Source organism: Carassius gibelio, chromosome A15, assembly GCF_023724105.1.
Source record: "Carassius gibelio isolate Cgi1373 ecotype wild population from Czech Republic chromosome A15, carGib1.2-hapl.c, whole genome shotgun sequence".
Lineage (NCBI taxonomy): Eukaryota > Metazoa > Chordata > Actinopteri > Cypriniformes > Cyprinidae > Carassius > Carassius gibelio.
This window is the reverse complement of record NC_068385.1, coordinates 4,882,106-4,902,118: the sequence shown is the minus strand read 5'-3', so window position 1 is coordinate 4,902,118 and position 20,013 is coordinate 4,882,106. Positions and strand designations below refer to the sequence as shown.

General features: G+C 40.1%; 2 protein-coding genes across 4 annotated transcripts in view; both read right to left on the bottom strand.

Moving 5' to 3' along the window:
• LOC128028997 (gamma-secretase subunit PEN-2) overlaps positions 1–20,013 on the bottom strand; it is a 70,430-nt gene that overhangs the window by 7,051 nt on the left and 43,366 nt on the right. The window lies entirely within an intron of this gene.
• On the bottom strand, positions 11,502–16,560 carry LOC128028987 (uncharacterized). Of its 2 annotated transcripts, none has more exons than XM_052616410.1 (2): positions 15,054–16,560; positions 11,502–11,739 (listed from the first exon to the last, which is right to left on the bottom strand). In XM_052616410.1, exon 1 carries the CDS (start codon positions 16,172–16,174, stop codon positions 15,113–15,115), a length of 1,062 nt encoding a protein of 353 aa, XP_052472370.1. In that variant the 5' UTR covers positions 16,175–16,560; the 3' UTR covers positions 11,502–11,739; positions 15,054–15,112. The 2 variants fall into 2 exon arrangements, with proteins under 2 accessions (XP_052472370.1, XP_052472371.1); XM_052616411.1 differs by lacking the exon at positions 11,502–11,739 and adding an exon at positions 12,113–12,260.

The window sequence follows — 20,013 nt, the reverse complement described above, 5'->3', positions numbered from 1 at the left end:
GTGTGTATAAGTATGTATATGTATATGTGTTTATATAAGTAAGTTTTTGTGTATGTGAATGTGTGTTTGAGTGAGTGGGTGTATGCATGTGAATATGAATTTGTATATGTGAGTGTATATGAGTATGTAGCTGTACAACTATCTGTAAGTATGTACGTGTTTGTATGTGTGAGTGAGTCGGCGTATGAGTGAATATGAGCATGATTGTTTGAGTGTCTGTGAGAGTTTGTTTATTTGAGTATGTTTGTGTTCATGTGAATGTGTAAATGGGTGTATGAGTATGTGTGTATATGAGTGTAGGTGTACAAACATATGTAAGTGTGAATACTGTTTGAGTATGTTTGTGAGTATGTGTAAGTAAGTGAGTGTATGATGGTGAATATGAGCTTATGTGTGAGTGTCTATGAGAGTGAGAGTGTTTATGAGTATGCATATATGTAAGTGTGTGGGTGAATGAGCATGTATGTGTGAGTGTCTGAGTTTGTGTGAGTGAGTTTACAAAGTGTGTGTTAGTGTGTTCCAGTGTGTATGATATGTTTGATATGTGTGTGTGCATAAATAATAAATTGTAGTGAAAAACCACATACTTACCAAGCATAATGAGCCTGGGTGTGTCTGGTATCACCTGCTGTGCCTCAATGTCTGCCTGGGTTGCCGTGACCTAAACATATTAAAACAACATGAATCAAAGTGCAGAATATGAAATAGCTACTATACATAAAACACGAGTATAATGAGTACAACTTGTCAAATATTGTCAGTGATATTTTTCTTTCTTAAAATACTTTTCCACTGCTTATTTATTATTTAAATTTCCTATCTTAATAAAAATATTTAAAATATTGTCATTGCACAAAAACTCAGGGGGAGTACAAACTTTTTCATGTCCTTGTGGGCAAAATAAACAATAGATGTGTTTGAGATACTTACATACATTCCATCGCCTCCCTGAAGAAGGCCATCAAAAGCAGGACAACTGAAGTCGCCATCCGATCTTGGTCTTGTAGGGTTCTTGAGTCATTCTCCATCTCAGTCAGCAGAGACTGAATCTCCCCTCTCCACTTCAACTTCTGATGCTGGAAGAAGTCTCAATCTGTGTAAAAGATGAACCAAGGTCTTAGGGGTTTGGAGAGACGTGAGGATGAGTAATTAATGACGGAATTTTCATTTTTGGGTGAAGTAACCCTTTAAAACATTGTATTAAAATGGCTAATACTTACAGAAAACTCATTCCCAGGCTGCAAAAATAAGTGGCCCACGTTGTAGAGCTGTAAGAAATCAAAATACATGTTATTCAATTATGCGTTACTTGCCATGGATGTATAAGTTAACACATCACTGTATTTCATTCATTCCAACAGTACATCTAACATATAGTAAAAAAATTATAAGCCTCTGTTTCTAAATTTTTTTACATTTTTACACTTTTTTTTTTTTTTTTTTTTGGCATGCATGGGTCTTTGTTGACTAATAGATCATTATTAACTTTGATAAAGGCAAATTATACCTTTATTCATATTTTTAATTAATCATTATTTGTCATAACAATCGCAATGCTACAGAACTGGGTCTCCCGCCTAAATTAAATGAAATCCCTGAAGCCCAAATCACATATTTACGTTGCAGATGAAAATAACATATTTTTAAAGCCTTTTCTAGATGATTTTTTTTGTTTCTAAACGACTTATTCAAATAGACCGCGACGCGCTGCAGCACGTCATCCGGGAAACAGTCACAGACTGCAAATCTTTTTAGCAGTTGGAGCACAGTGTCTATTATAATACTATCATTTCTTGGTGACAGGCTCGGATCGAACATTATGGAAAGGATCCCTACAGAGACATATTAGTTATTAATCCTACCAGACTCCATTAGCAAATATAGTAATTTTACCTCACAGACCATAGTAAAACACACTACATTCAAATTCGACATAAACAAAATAAAACTCACATTAACCATCTTCAACAATCACTAGGTCTGGTTTGGTCGAAATAAATCAGGTATAATTCGCCGAGTTAACGTTAGATGAAAATGACGGGACAAGAGGGAAACAGCGAGTAATGTTAGACATCTAAAGTTAACTCTCTAACAGTGTTTTTGCAACGTTCGCTGGCTAAACTTCCACTGTCATTTCACACTAAAAGCTATGTACTCCTTAAACCTAATTATAAAATTTAAAATTAACTTACCAAACTTCCAGATTTCCACAGAGAGAGACGTTCAGACATCTGTAAGTGAGCTGCGGCAGTTGTGTTGTGACGTCGTCTGTCAGGTGACGCGCTGTTTACAGCAATTCTGTATTATTGCCTGGCATATTACAGCCAAGTTACAGCTAGGTTACAGCAACACTAAAATATTCTGTAAAATGTTCCCGCTCAAACAATATTACTCAGAATGCAATGCAAATTACAGTATTTTACTGTAATATAAAAATGAAGTATTGTACTGTAGGTTTTTACAGTAATGTGCTGCTAAATCTACAGCGACATTTAACAGTGCGTTTATGGACTGGTTTTCTTCCGATAACACCTTTAGAGATGCTATATAATTTTTAATTTCGTTCTAAAACAGTTTATGTTGGGCTTGCTGTTATTCCACTTATTTTTGTGTATATGATACTTTCCCATCATTTTTTGACGTACCATCCATATATATCATCACTTGAAATTTGTTAAACAAAGAGTTATTGATCCCAATATTTAACCATCGATAAACATCCTTCCAAAACCCCATTGTGACTGAACAAGAGAAAAAAAGGTGTTCAATTGTTTCGTGTTCTGTCATACAAAAAAACACATAGATTAACTTCAAAATTAAACCTTTTCCTTAGGGTTTCAGCAGCAGGATAAATATTATTTATTAATTTGAACTGAATTTCTTTTACCTTGGGTAAAATTGGCCATTTAAGATAGCTACAACTAGTCTTTGTTAATGTAACTTGATTATCTGTTATCTTTATTTTTGTTGGCTTTTTGATATCATAGAATAATTTTTCTTTAAACACACTTCCAAGTATTTTGTTATTACATTTTCTTTCTCCAAATTCCAATTCACCAATTTTTAATTCAGGAAGTTTAACAGTCACATTTGAATTTGTGAGGATATTTTTAATCATGAATTTTAAGGCAAGTGGAATAGCTCTACTGATTTGGTTAAATTCTCTATAAGAGCATTTCAAATTAAACTTATCGACAAAGGAATTAAACTGCAACAGACTGCCATTTTTATCCATCAAGTCTGTAACGTATAGAACATTTTTATAGTACCATTCTTGTTTAAATAGTGTCTTTCTGTTAATTAATATGGTTCTATTATTCCACAAGGTGGAACTATGCGGTGTGAAGTTGTGAGTGAACATCATTTTCCAGTAGAGCAGTATCTGTTTATGGAAGTCAGACAGTTTGATTGGAAGTTTAGTTATTTCAAAGTCACACCTTAACAAAGATTCTAATCCACCAACATTTTGGAAAATATATTGTGGTATGTGGAACCATATGGAATTTGATTGTGTCAAATAAGCTTTAACCCAGTTTAACTTTAATACACCTATCATGGATTCAAAGTCAGCAGCTTTCAGCCCACCATGTTTATAGTCTTTAACCATCACAGACTTTTTAAGGTAATGTGTCTTATTTTTCCATATGAAATTAAAAATGATTGAATTTACCTTTTTAATCATTTGAGGGGGGACATAAAGAGATTGACAAGGATATACTAATTTTGATAAACCTTCTGCTTTTGTTAGTAAGATTCTACCAAGAATAGAGAGATCTCTCATGAGCCAATGATTAAGAGATTTTTTCATACTCTCTATTTTCCCTTCAATGTTTAGTTGTTCTCTCTTATTTCTATCTTTAGAGATTATTAATCCTAGGTATTTTAGTTCAGTTTTGACAGGTATGGAGTCTATATTTGTCTCAGCACATGGATGAAGACATAGTATTTCACATTTTTTCAGGTTTAGACATAATCCTGAAGCTTTGGAAAAAAATTGATATTATATCTAGGGCTTTTCTAATTAAAGATTTATCTTTTAAAAATATTACTGTGTCATCTGCAAATTGGCTTATTCGATATTCGTAATCGAAAATTTTGATTCCTTTAATTTGAGGGTGATTTACAATTAGATATGCTAGCATTTGTGTACATAAAATAAATAATTTCTGTGAAATATTACAACCTTGTCTAATACCACGTGAAATCTTAATTTTTGGTGTCATTCCAGGGTTGAGGGAGATGTAACTATAAATATCATTATAAAACATTTTTATGATTTTGCAGAACCCTTCTCCAAATCCGAATTTTTTGAGCACCGGAAACATGAAATCATGTTCTACAGTGTCGAAAGCTTTGAAAAAAATCTATGAATAAAACAAGACTATCTGATTGAATGAATGATTGGTAATCCATCATATCTAGAATCGGTCGAATATGATTATGAATATATCTTCCCTTTATAAAAGCTGATTGATATTCTTCAATAAGTTTTCCAATTACATGCTTTAAGCGATTTGCATACACTAAAGCAAGAAGGTTATAATCACTACATAATGGGGTTATTGGTCTCCAGTTGTTTAGCATCAACAAATCTTTTTGAGGTTTCGGTAATAAGGTTATCAATCCTGTTTTCATTGTAGGGGACAAACACCCTTCCTTAATACATTCCAAAAAAGCTTTATATAGTAACTTTTTAATATCTGCCCAAAAATATTTTAGGAATTCAGATGTTAGCCCATCTATTCCTGGGGATTTGCCGTTTTTCATTTGTTTTAATGCAGTTTCAATTTCTATTATAGTTAATTCTTCTTCGAGTATGTGTTTGTCTTCCACATCCAATTTTTTTATGTTTTCATCTATTTTTTCAAATAAAATGTCACAATCTGATTTGTTAAATTTTGATTTATATATGTTATTATAAAAGAGACTAATTTCATCTTGGACTAATTTCTGATCTTCCATTGTTATACCATTTGTTATAAGTTTATTTATTTTTTTCTTACTTTGTCTTTGTTTTTCAAGTCCGAAGAAATAAGTTGAACTTTTTTCACCCTTTTCAATCCATTTAGCTCTTGATCGAACATAAGCTCCATTTGCCTTTGTTGTGTACATGTCATCTAATTGGGACTGCAATCATTTTAATTCAGCAATGTTGTCTAAGGATAATTGTACATTACTTGTTAGTTGACTGATTTTGTCAATTAGATCCTTTTGCTTCCGTTTCCTTATACATGATATTTTTTTTTTACCTGTGTCAACTGCTATTTGTCTGGTTTTGAACTTAAACCATTCCCATTTACTGATATCACTCATGTCTAGCTTTTCAACCTCTGGGATAAGAGACTTCACCTGTTCACAAAATTCTGCATTTTTTAAGAAGTCATTATTTAACTTCCAGATATTTGGAGAATGTAATTGCTGTTTGGATGTTAATAGGTTTAGACTTATCATGCAATGGTCTGTAAGCGGAGAGGCTGATATTTTACAATCTGAAACATCACTACATAACTCGCATGAAATCAGCCAGTAATCTAATCTTGAACATTGACCGTTTCCTGCAGAGTTATACCATGTAAACTGAACTGATGTTGGATTTAATGCTCTCCAATAATCAATTATATACGTTGTTGTACATAAAAACATTATAGTGTCGCTATATACAGGTTGATAATTCCTATGAGGTATTCGGTCTAGCCATGAATCAGGGGCTATATTATGGTCTCCTCCCAATATCACTTTATCAGAATCATACGTTGTTTTCCATTCAATTATAAGTTGGCTTAATTTTTCATACAACTTCACATTGACTGCTTGGTTGTTAAAGCCATAAACGCATATCAAAATGTAACGTTTGTCATTTGTCTCCACAACCACCATTAACCAGTGGCCTTCAGTATCTTTTTTATGATCCATTATGTTACCTGGAAATCTATTGAATAGTATCATGACTCCTGCTGAATGTGATGTTCCATGTGCAAAGAAGGCATAATCCCCCCATTGATTTTTCCAAAATTTTTCATTGTCCATAACAGAATGAGTCTCCTGTAAAAAGATGCATTGCGATTTCTGATCCTTACAAAACAAAAAAATGGCTTTACGCTTTGTAATGTTATTCAATCCCCTAACATTAACTGATATAAAAGAAAGTATGGTTGTTTTAAATGTGCTAAACTTAGTTTTTTTGCAGGAATGAACATGTTGTCCTGAGTAACATATCAAAAATATAGAAAAAACATCAACTCGTAATTAAAGTCCTTCAACCCCTTTTAGCAGCTAAATCAATTAAACTTTCACCTGGTAAGTTTCATACTAACAGAATATGTTTAAATAAAATACCTGAGAGTTCCTTTCTGTAAAACTTAAATACATGTTACTAAATTTTGCTCTAAATAAGCAGAAAGTGTCTTAGTATTTGCTTACTACACAGTACTTAGGGGTCAACTCTGTGTCCATCAATGAGAGCATATCCTTCTCTTAGGGAGGCCTTTTTTCTGTTTCTTCTGGCTTCTTGCACCTTAGGCCAAAGCTTTGCACGAGCCTCACGATCTTCTTTTGAGAAGTCCTCCTTGAACTGAATGTTCATTTCTCTGCACACTCTTGCCTCTCTTGATCTTCTCCATACTTCATCACGGACCGTTCTCAAGGCAAACTGGATGATTACAGGTCTGGGCATCTTGTTGGTAGCTGCATCGTTCTTCTTTCCCAAGCGGTGCACTGTGTCAACTGACTCACGGAGTTTCTCCACTGACACCGGGATCACTCTTGTCAGGATGCCGATCACAGTCTCTCTTGTATCCTCTTTTTCTTTTTCAGGAAGGCTCATCAGTCTAAGATCCCACCTTCTCTTATACCTGGCTTGCTCCAGACAGATCTGCTTCAGTGACACGTTTTCTTTTTTCAACAGCTACATTTCTTCCTTGACTTCGCTTATTTCTTCCCTATTTTCTCTCACTGCTTGTGTATTAGCTTCCATTCGACTTTCAAAAGCTTTCAGTCTGTCATCTTGTTCATCAAATCTCTTTATCAAAGTTTGAATTGCATCTAAGATGGTTTCATTTGTTATCTCACCCGGCTGTTTTCCCACATCTTGATTCTTTGGTTTCATTTTCTTGGGATTTGGGCTAGGCAAAGGTGTGTGGTCATGAGACATTTTCCGATTTTCTTCCTCCATTGCCTCTATTTCTTCTTCCTCACATGCCTCGCGCAGGGCCGGAGTCTCGTGCCGATTTGGGTTGATATAGGAGGGGTCTGAGCCGGTCGGCCCTGATGGAAGGATACGCTATCTGTTGCTAGGTGCAATGCCTTCAGAACTTCACAGAGGCGTGACTAAACATTTCAGAGCGCTTTCATTTTGTCGGCGGAACAGATCGAGACGGATCTACGAATACGCGAAAGAAAAGGAAGAAAGTAAAGCAATGCAAAAACATAAGGCGAAAGAAAGGGGACCTTACAGGAACAAGCTCACACCAAGCGCAAACCAGCGGTGTTTGGAGAAGCTCTCAGGCAGCTCCCTGCAGCGGCACAGAGACCTAAACAATTTACCTCAGTGCACACATATGGACATTGGGAATTATATTGTTTACGATGTAAGTCACTTTGCATTCACGCTGTTAATGGCTTTAATCTAACCCAGACATTTACATCTCGGAACCACACATTTAACTACCCTAGCTAACCCAGAACTGGTTTGTCCACTTTGCAGCCCCCAACAAAAAAAAAACCTGGTACAGTATGTGTCATTGGGTTAAAATCAAATTATAACTAAACATACACAGCTTTAGCCTACATCAAAATGTAATTATACGCTAAAACGCATGTGAATAAACTTACTTTGGCCAGTACAACACTGTTTTCATCACCTGCTGTAAATGGACCCAGCCACAGCAGAAAGCCTCGTAACTTTCCAAAGACTTGTGACTTTTAAACTCCTGCATTGTGTAGTAACTTAAACCAAAAAAATATATAATTCCCAATGTCCATATGTGTGCATGGAGGTAAATGGTCCAGGTCTCTGTGCCGCTTGAGAGCTTCTCCAAATACCACTGTTTTGCGCTTGGTGTAACCTAAAAAAAAACTGTATTCCATTGTTCCTATGTTTTCCATATGTATCGTGTGAGGTACTGCAGCAGTTTTTAACGCAGCAGTAACTTCCATGCATGGTAAAACAGTGCAGAATTGCGAGAACCTCCTCTTAACAACACATGTAAACAATCCTGTTTCGCCGCCGGTATCCTTCCAACACCGATATAAAGTTGGTTCGACGTTTGACGTTTGACATTTTGTCAGAGATTCAGCCTCGGAGATCTTCAATAATTATTTAACGATTTACCAAAATGACAACAAACTTCCTATGTTGTAACTGTTTTCAAATGTAGAAGAGAACACACATTGTGTTTTAATGGTTTTAATCTGCCTTAAAGAATTATAACTGATAGACCTTATAATGTAAAAGTGCAGGCAAGGGACTATCTGCAAAGTGCAAAACGAAGAGAAAAATTCCATCTAAATGCTTCACTTGTGAAATGTATAAATAATAAATCTCAAATCAAAAGGTGTGTCTTATTATGTGTTCATAAAAGAACATTTAGCTGTTGGTTTCATTCACATAACTGTAGCACAACAAAAGTTATTGAAATGTACAGACTGAGAAAATACTTGCAAAACATGACAAAGATTGTGCAGTTTAGCGCCACCTAGAGGAACATATTGCACTTGTCTCGACCATTCTGACATTCAGAAGTTTAAAGGTGGGGTGAAATGCTAATTTTCACTCAATATCCTGTTAATCTTGAGGACCTATAGAGTAGTACTGCATCCTTCATAACTCCAAAAAGTCTTTAGTTTTATTATATTCATAAGAGAAAGATAGTCTGTACCGATTTTTCCCGGAAAAACACGACCGGCTGGAGGCGTGACGTGTGGGCGGAGCTAAAGAATCACGAGCGCCAGTAGGATTTTGTGTTGAGCGCATCTGGAAGCGGTGACACAGATCCAGAGGCTGAAATTTAACAAGAGCAGCATCAGCAAAGGCTTCTCTATGTGGTATGTACTGAAACTGTATATATTTGCTTAGCGGTTTTGGAAAATGACTAAGTTCCACTTTGTCGTCTTTTTTTTTTTTTTTTAAGCTGTACATGTGGAAAGTGCAGTTTGATAACAACATCGCATGTTGTTTACTTGATGTGCTTACGCGCTGATAGCTAAGTTAACAACACAGAGATATTTGAAGCAGTTTTACTCGTGCAGTTTGATGACAACATCGCATGTTGTTTACTTGATGTGCTTACGCGCCGATAGCTAAGTAAACAACACAGAGATATTTGAAGCAGTTTTACTCACCGCCTGCGGTTCCAACACACGATCGTGACCCTTTTTCGTTGGGATTGCATTATCCTTAAGAAATAAACGATGTGCAAATCCAGCGTCAACCTGGGCCTTGTTTGTAAAACAAGCATCTTCGAAATGCAGGGGAACAAACACAAACACTTGCACAACTCCATGGATGCTCTGTAAAAATAAACTCCATCCACTGGTCCCTTAATGCTGTTTCTCTTTTGGTAATCTGTGCAGGGTTGTCCTGCCCTGGCAACCAAAAACACACTCCTTTTGTGACATTTCGCGATGCTCTCGCTGTGATGAGTGATTGTCTGTGCACAGCCTCTCTCTGCTCTGCTATACGGGAGCGCGCGCTCTTCCGGCAGACGCGCCCTTAGCACCCATATAAGGAAATTCCGCTCCATCTAACGTCACACAGAGCCATACTCGAAAAAAACTTTCCGAAACTTGTGACAAACCGGAAGGAGTATTTTTGGAACAGAAATACTCCTTCAAACGTACAACTTAATTTTTGAAACTTTGTCCATGTTTAGCATGGGAATCCAACTCTTTAACAGTGTAAAAAACTCAGTATGCATGAAATAGCATTTCACCCCCCCTTTAAATAAATTCATTTAGAATGCATACAGTTTGATATGTAAATTGAAATGGGTGCGTCTTGTTATTTGTTCAAAGAATAATATTTACTGCCATATTTTACTATCACATGTAAATAAGGATGCATACTATTGAATTAAATTTTAACCCATTAATACACTCATTTTTAAAACATACAGTATTTCATCTAAACTTCAAAGGGTGTGTCTTGTTACTGGTTCCTAGAAGAACATTTTGATGGTGGTTTTAGCCACAGAACAATAATAGAACTCATACTATTGAAAATGAAACCAATACATCATTTAGTTTCAAATAAATACAGTCTTCTATTTTAGTTTCAAAGGCTGTGTCTTGTTACAGATTTAATAAATGATATTTTGCAGCAGTTTTCATTGTCAAAAGTGCTGCAGAATTCAAGCTATTGACTTTCAAAAATCGATACAAAGCCTTCCAAAGAGTCTCCAGTGTTACTGCCCCCTAGAGGAAGATGTTTTGAGTCAGTTTGACATTCAAAATATTTTAAGAAATTCATTTAAAATGTATTCAATTTTCCATCTCAACTTCAAAGGGTGTGTCTTGATACCTGGGCTTAAACGATCACTTTCATACAGGTTTTACTCTCGTTTGTAATTCAGGATACATGCTATTGAACTAAATTCACATCTGTTAATAAATTCATGTAAAATGCATGCAGTGTTCTTTCTCAAATCTAAAGGGTGTGTCTTGTTACTGGTTCCTTGAAGAACATTTTGATGGTGGTTTTAGCCACAGAACTATAATAGAACTCATACTGTTGAAAATTAAACCAACACATAATTTAGTTTCAAATAAATACAGTCTTCTATCTCAGATACAAAGACTGTGTCTTGTTACATATTTCTTATAGAATATTGTACAGTAGTTTTCATTGTCAAAAGCGATGGAGAAGTCACGCTATTGACTTTCAAAAATCGCTTGTGCAGCCTTCCATTGAATCTCCAGTATTACTGCCCCCTAGAGGAAGATACTGCAGCTGCTTCTGAACCAGAATGACATTAAAAGTTATAAATTAATTTAAAATCAATAAAGTCTTCTATTTCAACTTCTAAAGGTGTGTTTGGTTTCTGATTTCTAAATGAACATTTCAATTCAGGTTTAACACTCATATGTAAATCAGGACACATGCTATTGAATTAGGCAGCAGGTTTCTTGAAGCATCTTGTTGTCACAGTTCTTTTTGATTTATTCTCTCTCAGTTTGTATGTCATTCCAGACAGACTGATGATGATCAGATCAGATCTATGTGTGGAGCACTGCCTGCTGTCAGACAGAAATCTCAATGGATTATTACAATTAATGGCCAAATTAATGTTTGGAAATCTAAAGTGATATTTAGCCTACCATTGCATTTTACATATTTACATTACATTTACATTTATTCATTTAGCAGACGCTTTTATCCAAAGTGACTTACAAATGAAGACAGTGGAAGCAATCAAGAACAACTAAAAGAGCAATGATATATAAGTGCTATAACAAGTCTCTGTAAGATTAACACAGTACACATAGCATGGGATTTTAAATAATATAATGTAGTGAGTTCGTGTGGCAAGGAAGAGGACAAAGGGGTCGGCTGGACTGCTGACGTATTTATTTGACCCAAAACTAAACAAAGAACAAAGAAAATCACAACCACCCAAACGGGGACTCTTATTCTGACACTCCGTCAAACTTCCGGTTCACTCCTTCCGGTTCGGGTCAGCAGTCCGTCTCTCTCTCGCTTGCATCCGTTTCTCCCGGCGTTTTATACTCTCTCCACGCCAATTACTAGAACGAGAAACAGGTGATGATAATTTTTGCCCAAACCACTCACTTACCGCTCGTCTCCTGATTCTCTCTCCCGCTGCAGACTTCGCTAAACCACGCCCCCCCTGCCACATACCCCCACCGCCCGACTCAGGCCGGGGAGCCATCCGGCCTGCAGCCCCCCCCCCCCCCCCATTTCTGGAGAGGAAGTCGGCCACCGCCATCTGAACACCCGGCCTGTGGATCACCTTGAACTTAAAAGGCTGAAGAGCTAGATACCAACGAGTGATCCGCGCGTTGGTATCCTTCATGCGGTGGAGCCACTGCAGCGGAGCGTGGTCCGAACAGAGGGTGAACTCCCGTCCCAGGAGATAATAGCGGAGGGTGAGGACGGCCCATCTGATGGCAAGGCACTCTTTCTCGATGGTGCTGTACTTAGCCTCTCTCTTCGAGAGCTTCCGGCTAATGTACAGCACCGGCCGTTCCTCCCCCTCTATCTCCTGGGACAGGACTGCCCCCAGCCCCCTGTCCGATGCGTCTGTCTGCAACAGAAAAGGGAGAGAAAAATCAGGAGAGTGTAACAGCGGCCCGCCACACAGAGCAGCCTTGACCTGAGTAAAGGCCTGCTGACACGGCTCCGTCCACTGGACCGTATCTGGTACCTCCTTTTTAGTAAGGTCAGTCAAAGGGCTGGTGAGGTCCGAATAATTAGGAATAAACCGTCTATAATATCCCGCCAGCCCCAAGAACTGTCTTACCTCCTTTTTGGTCTTGGGTCGTGGGCAGGTCGCAATAGCGGCAGTCTTATCAATTTGGGGACGCACCTGCCCATGCCCCAAGTGGAAGCCCAGATACCTTACTTCCACACGCCCAATCGCACACTTCTTTGGGTTGGCCGTGAGCCCCGCTCCCCTCAGCGACCTCAGGACAGCCCTCAGATGCTGCATATGCCGCTGCCAGTCATTACTAAATATAATAATATCATCTAGGTAGGCAGCAGCATATGCAGCATGGGGCCGTAGAATCCGATCCATGAGGCGCTGGAAGGTAGCTGGGGCCCCGAACAAGCCAAACGGAAGGGTAACAAACTGGTGTAATCCGAACGGCGTTGTGAAAGCTGTCTTTTCTCTGGACAATGGAGACAAGGGGATCTGCCAATAGCCCTTTGTTAAGTCCAATGTCGAATAAAAGCGAGCCGTGCCTAGCCGATCAAGCAACTCGTCAACCCGCGGCATTGGATACGCGTCGAATTTCGACACAGCATTCACCTTACGGTAATCTACACAGAATCGGACTGAGCCGTCCGTTTTCGGAACTAAAACTATCGGGCTCGCCCAGTTACTATTAGATTCTTCTATTACCCCCATGTCAAGCATAGCGCCCAATTCAGCCTGAACTACTTGTTTCTTGTGCTCAGGTAAACGATACGGCCGGCTGCGAACTACCACGCCCGGCTCGGTCTCGATATGGTGCTGAATTAGGTTAGTACGGCCCGGCAGGGGCGAGAAGACGTCGGCAAACTCTGCTTGTAATTTCGTTACATCAGTGAGTTGGGACGGCGAGAGGTGGTCTCCACCTGGAGCCAGAGCGAGGGATTGGGGTTTGATATTCGCCTCTGGCCCGAGATCATCCTCTCCGCCAATCACCGTTGCCAACATCACTGATTCCGCCTCATTCCATTTCTTAAGGAGGTTGAGGTGGTATATCTGACGGGACCCGTTCCTATCGGACCGTATTACCTCATAATCGAGATCTCCGACCTGTCGTGCGACCTCAAACGGTCCCTGCCACTTAGCCATTAATTTGGAGCTCGACGTTGGGAGTAATACAAGTACTTTCTCTCCCGGTGCAAATTTGCGTAACCTAGTTCCCCTGTTATACAGCTGGCTCTGGCGGTCCTGGGCTTGTAACAAATTCTCCATGGATAGCCGCCCCAATGTGTGGAGTTTTGTTCTCAAGTCCAGCACATACTGAATTTCGTTTTTGCCCTGAGACGGTCCCTCCTCCCAAGTTTCTCTCAGTACGTCGAGCACCCCCCGGGGCTGGCGTCCATAGAGAAGCTCGAAGGGGGAAAACCCCGTGGAGGCTTGTGGGACCTCTCGCACAGCAAATAACAAGGGCTCTAGCCACCTATCCCAATTTTTGGCGTCTTCGTGAACGAACTTACGAATCATGGATTTAAGTGTGCGATTAAATCGTTCGACCAGGCCGTCGGTTTGTGGGTGATAGACGCTAGTTCGAATCGATTTAATGCCCAACAATCCGTACAGTTCGCGTAGCGTACGTGACATAAACGCCGTGCCCTGATCGGTGAGGATTTCTTTTGGAACCCCCACCCGGGAGATAAGACGAAACAGGGCATCCGCAACACTTTTAGCGGAAATGTTGCGGAGGGCCACCGCTTCAGGATATCGTGTTGCATAATCAACTATGACTAATGCAAAGCGATGTCCTCGTGCCGATCGCTCTAATGGCCCGATGAGGTCCATGCCAATTCTCTCGAAGGGGACCTGCATTAAGGGAAGAGGGCGCAAAGGCGCTTTTGGGGCGGCCGGTGGGTTTACCAATTGACATTCCGGACAAGACGCGCACCACCTGCGCACGTTGTCATGAATGCCCGGCCAAAAGAAGCGGGCCATGAGGCGATTTAGTGTTGCGGCCTGTCCCAAATGGCCCGCCATAGGATTAGAATGAGCCGCCTGGAAAAGCATTTCCCGGCGGCTCTTTGGAATTAACAATTGGGTTGTATTCAATTTTGTCCGAGCGTCTTGGGTCACTCTATACAACCGGTCTTTTAAAATGGCAAAATACGGATAGGAGAGCAGGAGGGCAGGTTGGAGAGACTGGCCATCGATGGCGCGGACCTGTTGAAACGCATGTTTTAGTGTCTCATCCTGAGACTGCTCCAGAGGAAAGTCATCACGCTCCGAGAGAATTAGTCTCCCGATTTCGTTCAGTTCCCCTGAAGCAGACCACAGCGACCCTGGCTCAGTTTCTCCCACCTGTACCCGCACGGCCTCCTTCCGTGCCTTATTTCCCCAAGAGGCATCCGCACATAACGACCCCAATAAAACCGTAAACGCAGGCCAATTCGTTCCCAAAATTACCGGATGCCGGAGGTGGGGACTAACCGCCACCTCTACACTATGTTTTTGTCCCCGGAAATGAATGCTAATTGGGACAACCGGATACTCCACCACATCCCCGTGTACACACCGCACCTTAACCACGCGGCTTGTATCCAATGCCCCCGGTTGAATCAGGCTTTGATGGATTGAGGTTTGGTTACATCCCGAATCCACCAAGGCCGGATATGTACCCCCCTTGATACTCACGGGTATTTGGTACTCGCCAGCCTGACCGGGGGTGACCTGTGGGACATCCGGGACCCGGATCATTGTCCCCACCTCCATCGCTGGACACCTGTCCACGAAATGCTCCGGGTCCCCGCAACGCCAACAGGCCAGCCCAGACCTACCCGCCGCCCCAGTGGCAGGGAGTGGATTGGAGAATTGGCGCGGAGAGAGTGGAGAAAAGGAAGCACTGTCCCCCCCAGCAGGCACAATCCCTGCCCCCCTGGGCGGGGCCCTTGGGCTCCCGAAGTGTCCATGGTCGATCCTGTCCCGCCCCCGGGGCGGGACACGAGGAGGGCCGGGTGGACGGGACCTAGGGAGAGGGACAGGGCGAGAGAGAGAGAGGGGGGAGAGAGAGAAGGAGAGAGAGAGTTAGCAGGTGGGGGTGCGCCGACCCCTGGGCACGCCACCATGTGGTCCTCCGCCAGATGGATGGCCGAGTCCAGCGACGTGGGGCGGTGGCACTGGACCCACTCGGCCGTCTTCTTGGGAAGCCGAGCGATGAACTGCTCCAGCACCACCAGGTCGACGACATGCTCCACGTCACTTCCCTCGGCCAGTAGCCACTTGCGGCAGGAGTCCCGGAGCTGTTGGGCCATCGCGAAGGGCCGGCCGGCCTCGCCCAAATCCAGGGACCGGAAGCGCTGGCGATGTTGCTCTGGCGACCGGCCGACCCGCTGGATAATGGCCCTCTTGAGGTCGTCGAAGACCAGGAGGTTCGCCACCGGAAGTTGTTGCGCGGCCACCTGGGCCTCACCGGAGAGCAGGGGTATTAGGCGTACCGGCCACTGCTCGCGGGGCCACCCGCAGGCCTCCGCCGACTTTTCGAAGAGCTCCAGGAAGGCCTCCGGATCGTCCTGGGCCCCCATCTTGTGAAGCGGCAGGTGCATGGGGGCGGCGGGCGGCCCGGCGGCCTCGGCGCGAACCTCCCGATCCATCCAGCTCCGGAACCTCTCGCGGTCCTCCTGCTGGGCCTGAACGATGGCCTGGAATCGTCTCTCCTGATCGGTCCTCAGGTCCAGCAGGGCCTGATGTTGTTCTTGGTGCAGGACCGCGAGGGAAGCGATGATATCCGCAAGCGGCGTGGAGGACGGGCTTTGCATGGCGGCGGCGGTCCTTCTTCCTTCCCGGGTTTCGGCACCAGTGTAGTGAGTTCGTGTGGCAAGGAAGAGGACAAAGGGGTCGGCTGGACTGCTGACGTATTTATTTGACCCAAAACTAAACAAAGAACAAAGAAAATCACAACCACCCAAACGGGGACTCTTATTCTGACACTCCGTCAAACTTCCGGTTCACTCCTTCCGGTTCGGGTCAGCAGTCCGTCTCTCTCTCGCTTGCATCCGTTTCTCCCGGCGTTTTATACTCTCTCCACGCCAATTACTAGAACGAGAAACAGGTGATGATAATTTTTGCCCAAACCACTCACTTACCGCTCGTCTCCTGATTCTCTCTCCCGCTGCAGACTTCGCTAAACCACGCCCCCCCTGCCACATATAATAAATAAAAAGAAAACATATAGAATTAAAAAAAGAATAGAGCAAGCTAGTGTTAGAGGTCTTCTTTACACACACACACACATAAAATTGCATAATAAATGAAAAGAAAATAGAATACCAAAAGATTAGAAAGGTAGTTAGATTTTTTTTAGAATAGTGAGTGTTAAAGTTAGAGGGTCAAATAAAGATGGAAGAGATGTGTTTTAAGCCGATTCTTAAAGATGGCTAAGGACTCAGCTGCTCGGATTGAGTTGGGGAGGTCATTCCACCAGGAAGGAACATTTAATTTAAAAGTCCGTAAAAGTGACTTTGTGCTTCTTTGGGATGGCACAATCAAGCGACGTTCACTTGCAGAACGCAAGCTTCTAGAGGCACATAAGTCTGAAGTAACGAATTTAGGTAAATGGGTGCAGAGCCAGTGGTAGTTTTGTAGGCAAACATCAATGCCTTGAATTTTATGCGAGCAGCTATTAGAAACCAGTGCAAATTGGCTGTTTTTGAAGGAGTTATGGTTGATGTGGATGGTGAAATTGTGATGAAACTGGGTTTGCTGGAATCACAAGCAGTTCTGTCTTGGCAAGGTTGAGTTGAAGGTGGTGGTCCATATTTCATATATGAAATGCTAATACAAAAAAGAAAAACAAACAGCCCATATATATATTAGTACTTTTTTTGAAGCATATAAGTATGGAACAACACAAATTACAATTAATCTATAGATCTAAAAATACACACATATATACACACACACATATAGATCAGCATAAAATTTCTATCCATGCATTACCACCACCAACACCTAAAAAGTAGTCTTGCACTCTTAAAAGAGCTTTTTTTTTAAAAACAAAAGTGTATTTTTAAGTAAAATATTGAGGAAAGTCCCAAATGTTATTTCAGTGACAAATACAGAAAATATATTCAAACAGGAAATAATTTTGTTTAATGAACATAATTATTATATATTATATATGTAACTAAAAAAAACAATAACATTACAGGCAGTATTTAAAAATCATGCTTAATTAAAATGTCATGTAAATACAGAAAATATATGAGCAGGATTTTATTTAAATTGTTTATTTTGGATTGTAACATTTAGAAATGTGATTCTAAATAAAAAGATAAATAAATATAAACATTTGCTAGCTGTCAAAGCAAAAACAAAATGTAAAAAGGGTCCTTTTGATTGCAGTTTATTCTTATAGTTGTGGGCAAAATGTTAATTATATTACTAAATTAAGAGGTATTACACAAAATGCATTTTTATTTTTTTTAGTGCTCCCCTGAATAAGATATGTGGCATTAAATATTTTTATATATAGCCCACAAGACAAAATAATAACTAAATTATGTCAGAAGCTTAGCACAATTTATCCAAAGAGGTTGTGAGACCTGGAGAGTTTTTATGAAGAATAAGGGATAGTTTAACTGCTCAGGAAAAATAAGGGACAACTATCAAAAAAAAAAAAAAAAAAATGAATGGAATGGATTTTTTAATTTATTTAATTCAATAGCATGTGTCCTGATTTACATATGAGTGTAAAACCTGAATTGAAATGTTCATTTAGAAATCAGAAACCAAACACACCTTAAGAAGTTGAAATAGAAGACTTTATTGATTTTAAATTAATTTATAACTTTGAATGTCATTCTGGTTCAGAACAGCTGCAGTATCTTCCTCTAGGGGGCAGTAATACTGGAGATTCAATGGAAGGCTGCACAAGCGATTTTTGAAAGTCAATAGCATGACTTCTCCATTGCTTTTGACAATGAAAACTACTGTTCAATATTCTATAAGAAATATGTAACAAGACACAGTCTTTGTATCTGAGATAGAAGACTGTATTTATTTGAAACTAAATTATGTTTTGGTTTAATTGTCAATAGTATGAGTTCTATTATAGTTCTGTGGCTAAAACCACAATCAAAATGTTATTCTAGGAACCAGTAACAAGACACACCCTTTAGATTTGAGAAAGAACACTGCATGCATTTTACATGAATTTATTAACAGATCTAATTGTAGTTCAATAGCATGTATCCTGAATTACAAACGAGAGTAAAACCTGTATGAAAGTGATCGTTTAAGCCCAGGTATCAAGACACACCCTTTGAAGTTGAGATGGAAAATTTAATACATTTTAAATGAATTTCTTAAAATATTTTGAATGTCAAACTGACTCAAAACATCTTCCTCTAGGGGGCAGTAACACTAGAGACTCTTTGAAAGCTTTTAAAATTAGATTTTTGAAAGTCAATAGCGTGACTTCTGCATCACTTTTGACAATGAAAACTACTGCAAAATGTTCTAAAAGAAATCTGTAACAAGACACAGCCTTTGAAACTAAAATAGAAGACTGTATTTATTTGAGACTAAATGATGTATTGGTTTCATTTTCAATAGTATGAGTTCTATTATTGTTCTGTGGCTAAAACCACCATCAAAATGTTTGTCTAATCTGTCAGCAACTATGGTGTTCTGCATCACTATGTCACACTCGGGTCATATAATACCCAGCTTCTTCTAAGATTTATTGCAAATCTAAGAGATAATTTATTTGAGCAGCAGGTTCAAGAGCTAAATGAGAATCCCATTACCACCTATGTGATTGTGTTGGACAATGTCAGTTTTCACAGAGCTGCTCGGGTAAGGGAATGGTTTAACATAAAAGGGCAGTTTATGAACCTGTACCTTCCTCCATACTCGCCTTTCCTGAATCCGACTGAGGAGTTTTTCTCCTCTTGGAGATGGAAAGTTTATGGTAGACAACCCTAAACAAGAGTAAATCTGCTGCAAGCCATGGATTTAGTCTGTGGTGATATAGGTGAGGAATCATGTCAGGGCTGGATACGGCACACAAGAGGCTTCTTCCCCCATTGCCTCAGGAGGGACAATATTGATTGTGACAACGATGAAGTGCTCTGGCCTGACCCAGCCCAAAGACAAGAAGCACATTGATCATCACATGTTTACTCCTTTGATTTTATATTACAGTACATTGTAGGCTGTATACTGTACAATAAACAAATTGTTTGGCCCTGAACATTGTGCTTTCCATTTGTGAACAGTACTGACTGATCTATAGCTTTGGATGGTTGCAGGTTCAAAGAACAATAATTACAATATCACAGAGACCAAGGACAAGTTTATGAGATGCAGGGTGCAGTACTGTAAAAATAGGGATAGAAGGAGAAAAAAACAAGCAAAGAGCAAAGCAGAGTAGTCATTTTTGATACATTTTTAGCTACTATGATACAATGTGTTTTCATTCATTAAAAGACAAATGACAGAAAAATATGAACTTTGTTTTGAGATTAAAAATGTACTTCTCCCTGAGAACTATGTTTTGAAAAATTCAATTAAATTCAATTCAAGTTTATATTTATAGTGCTTTTTACGATACAAATCGTTACAAAGCAACTTTACAGAAAATTACATTTCTACA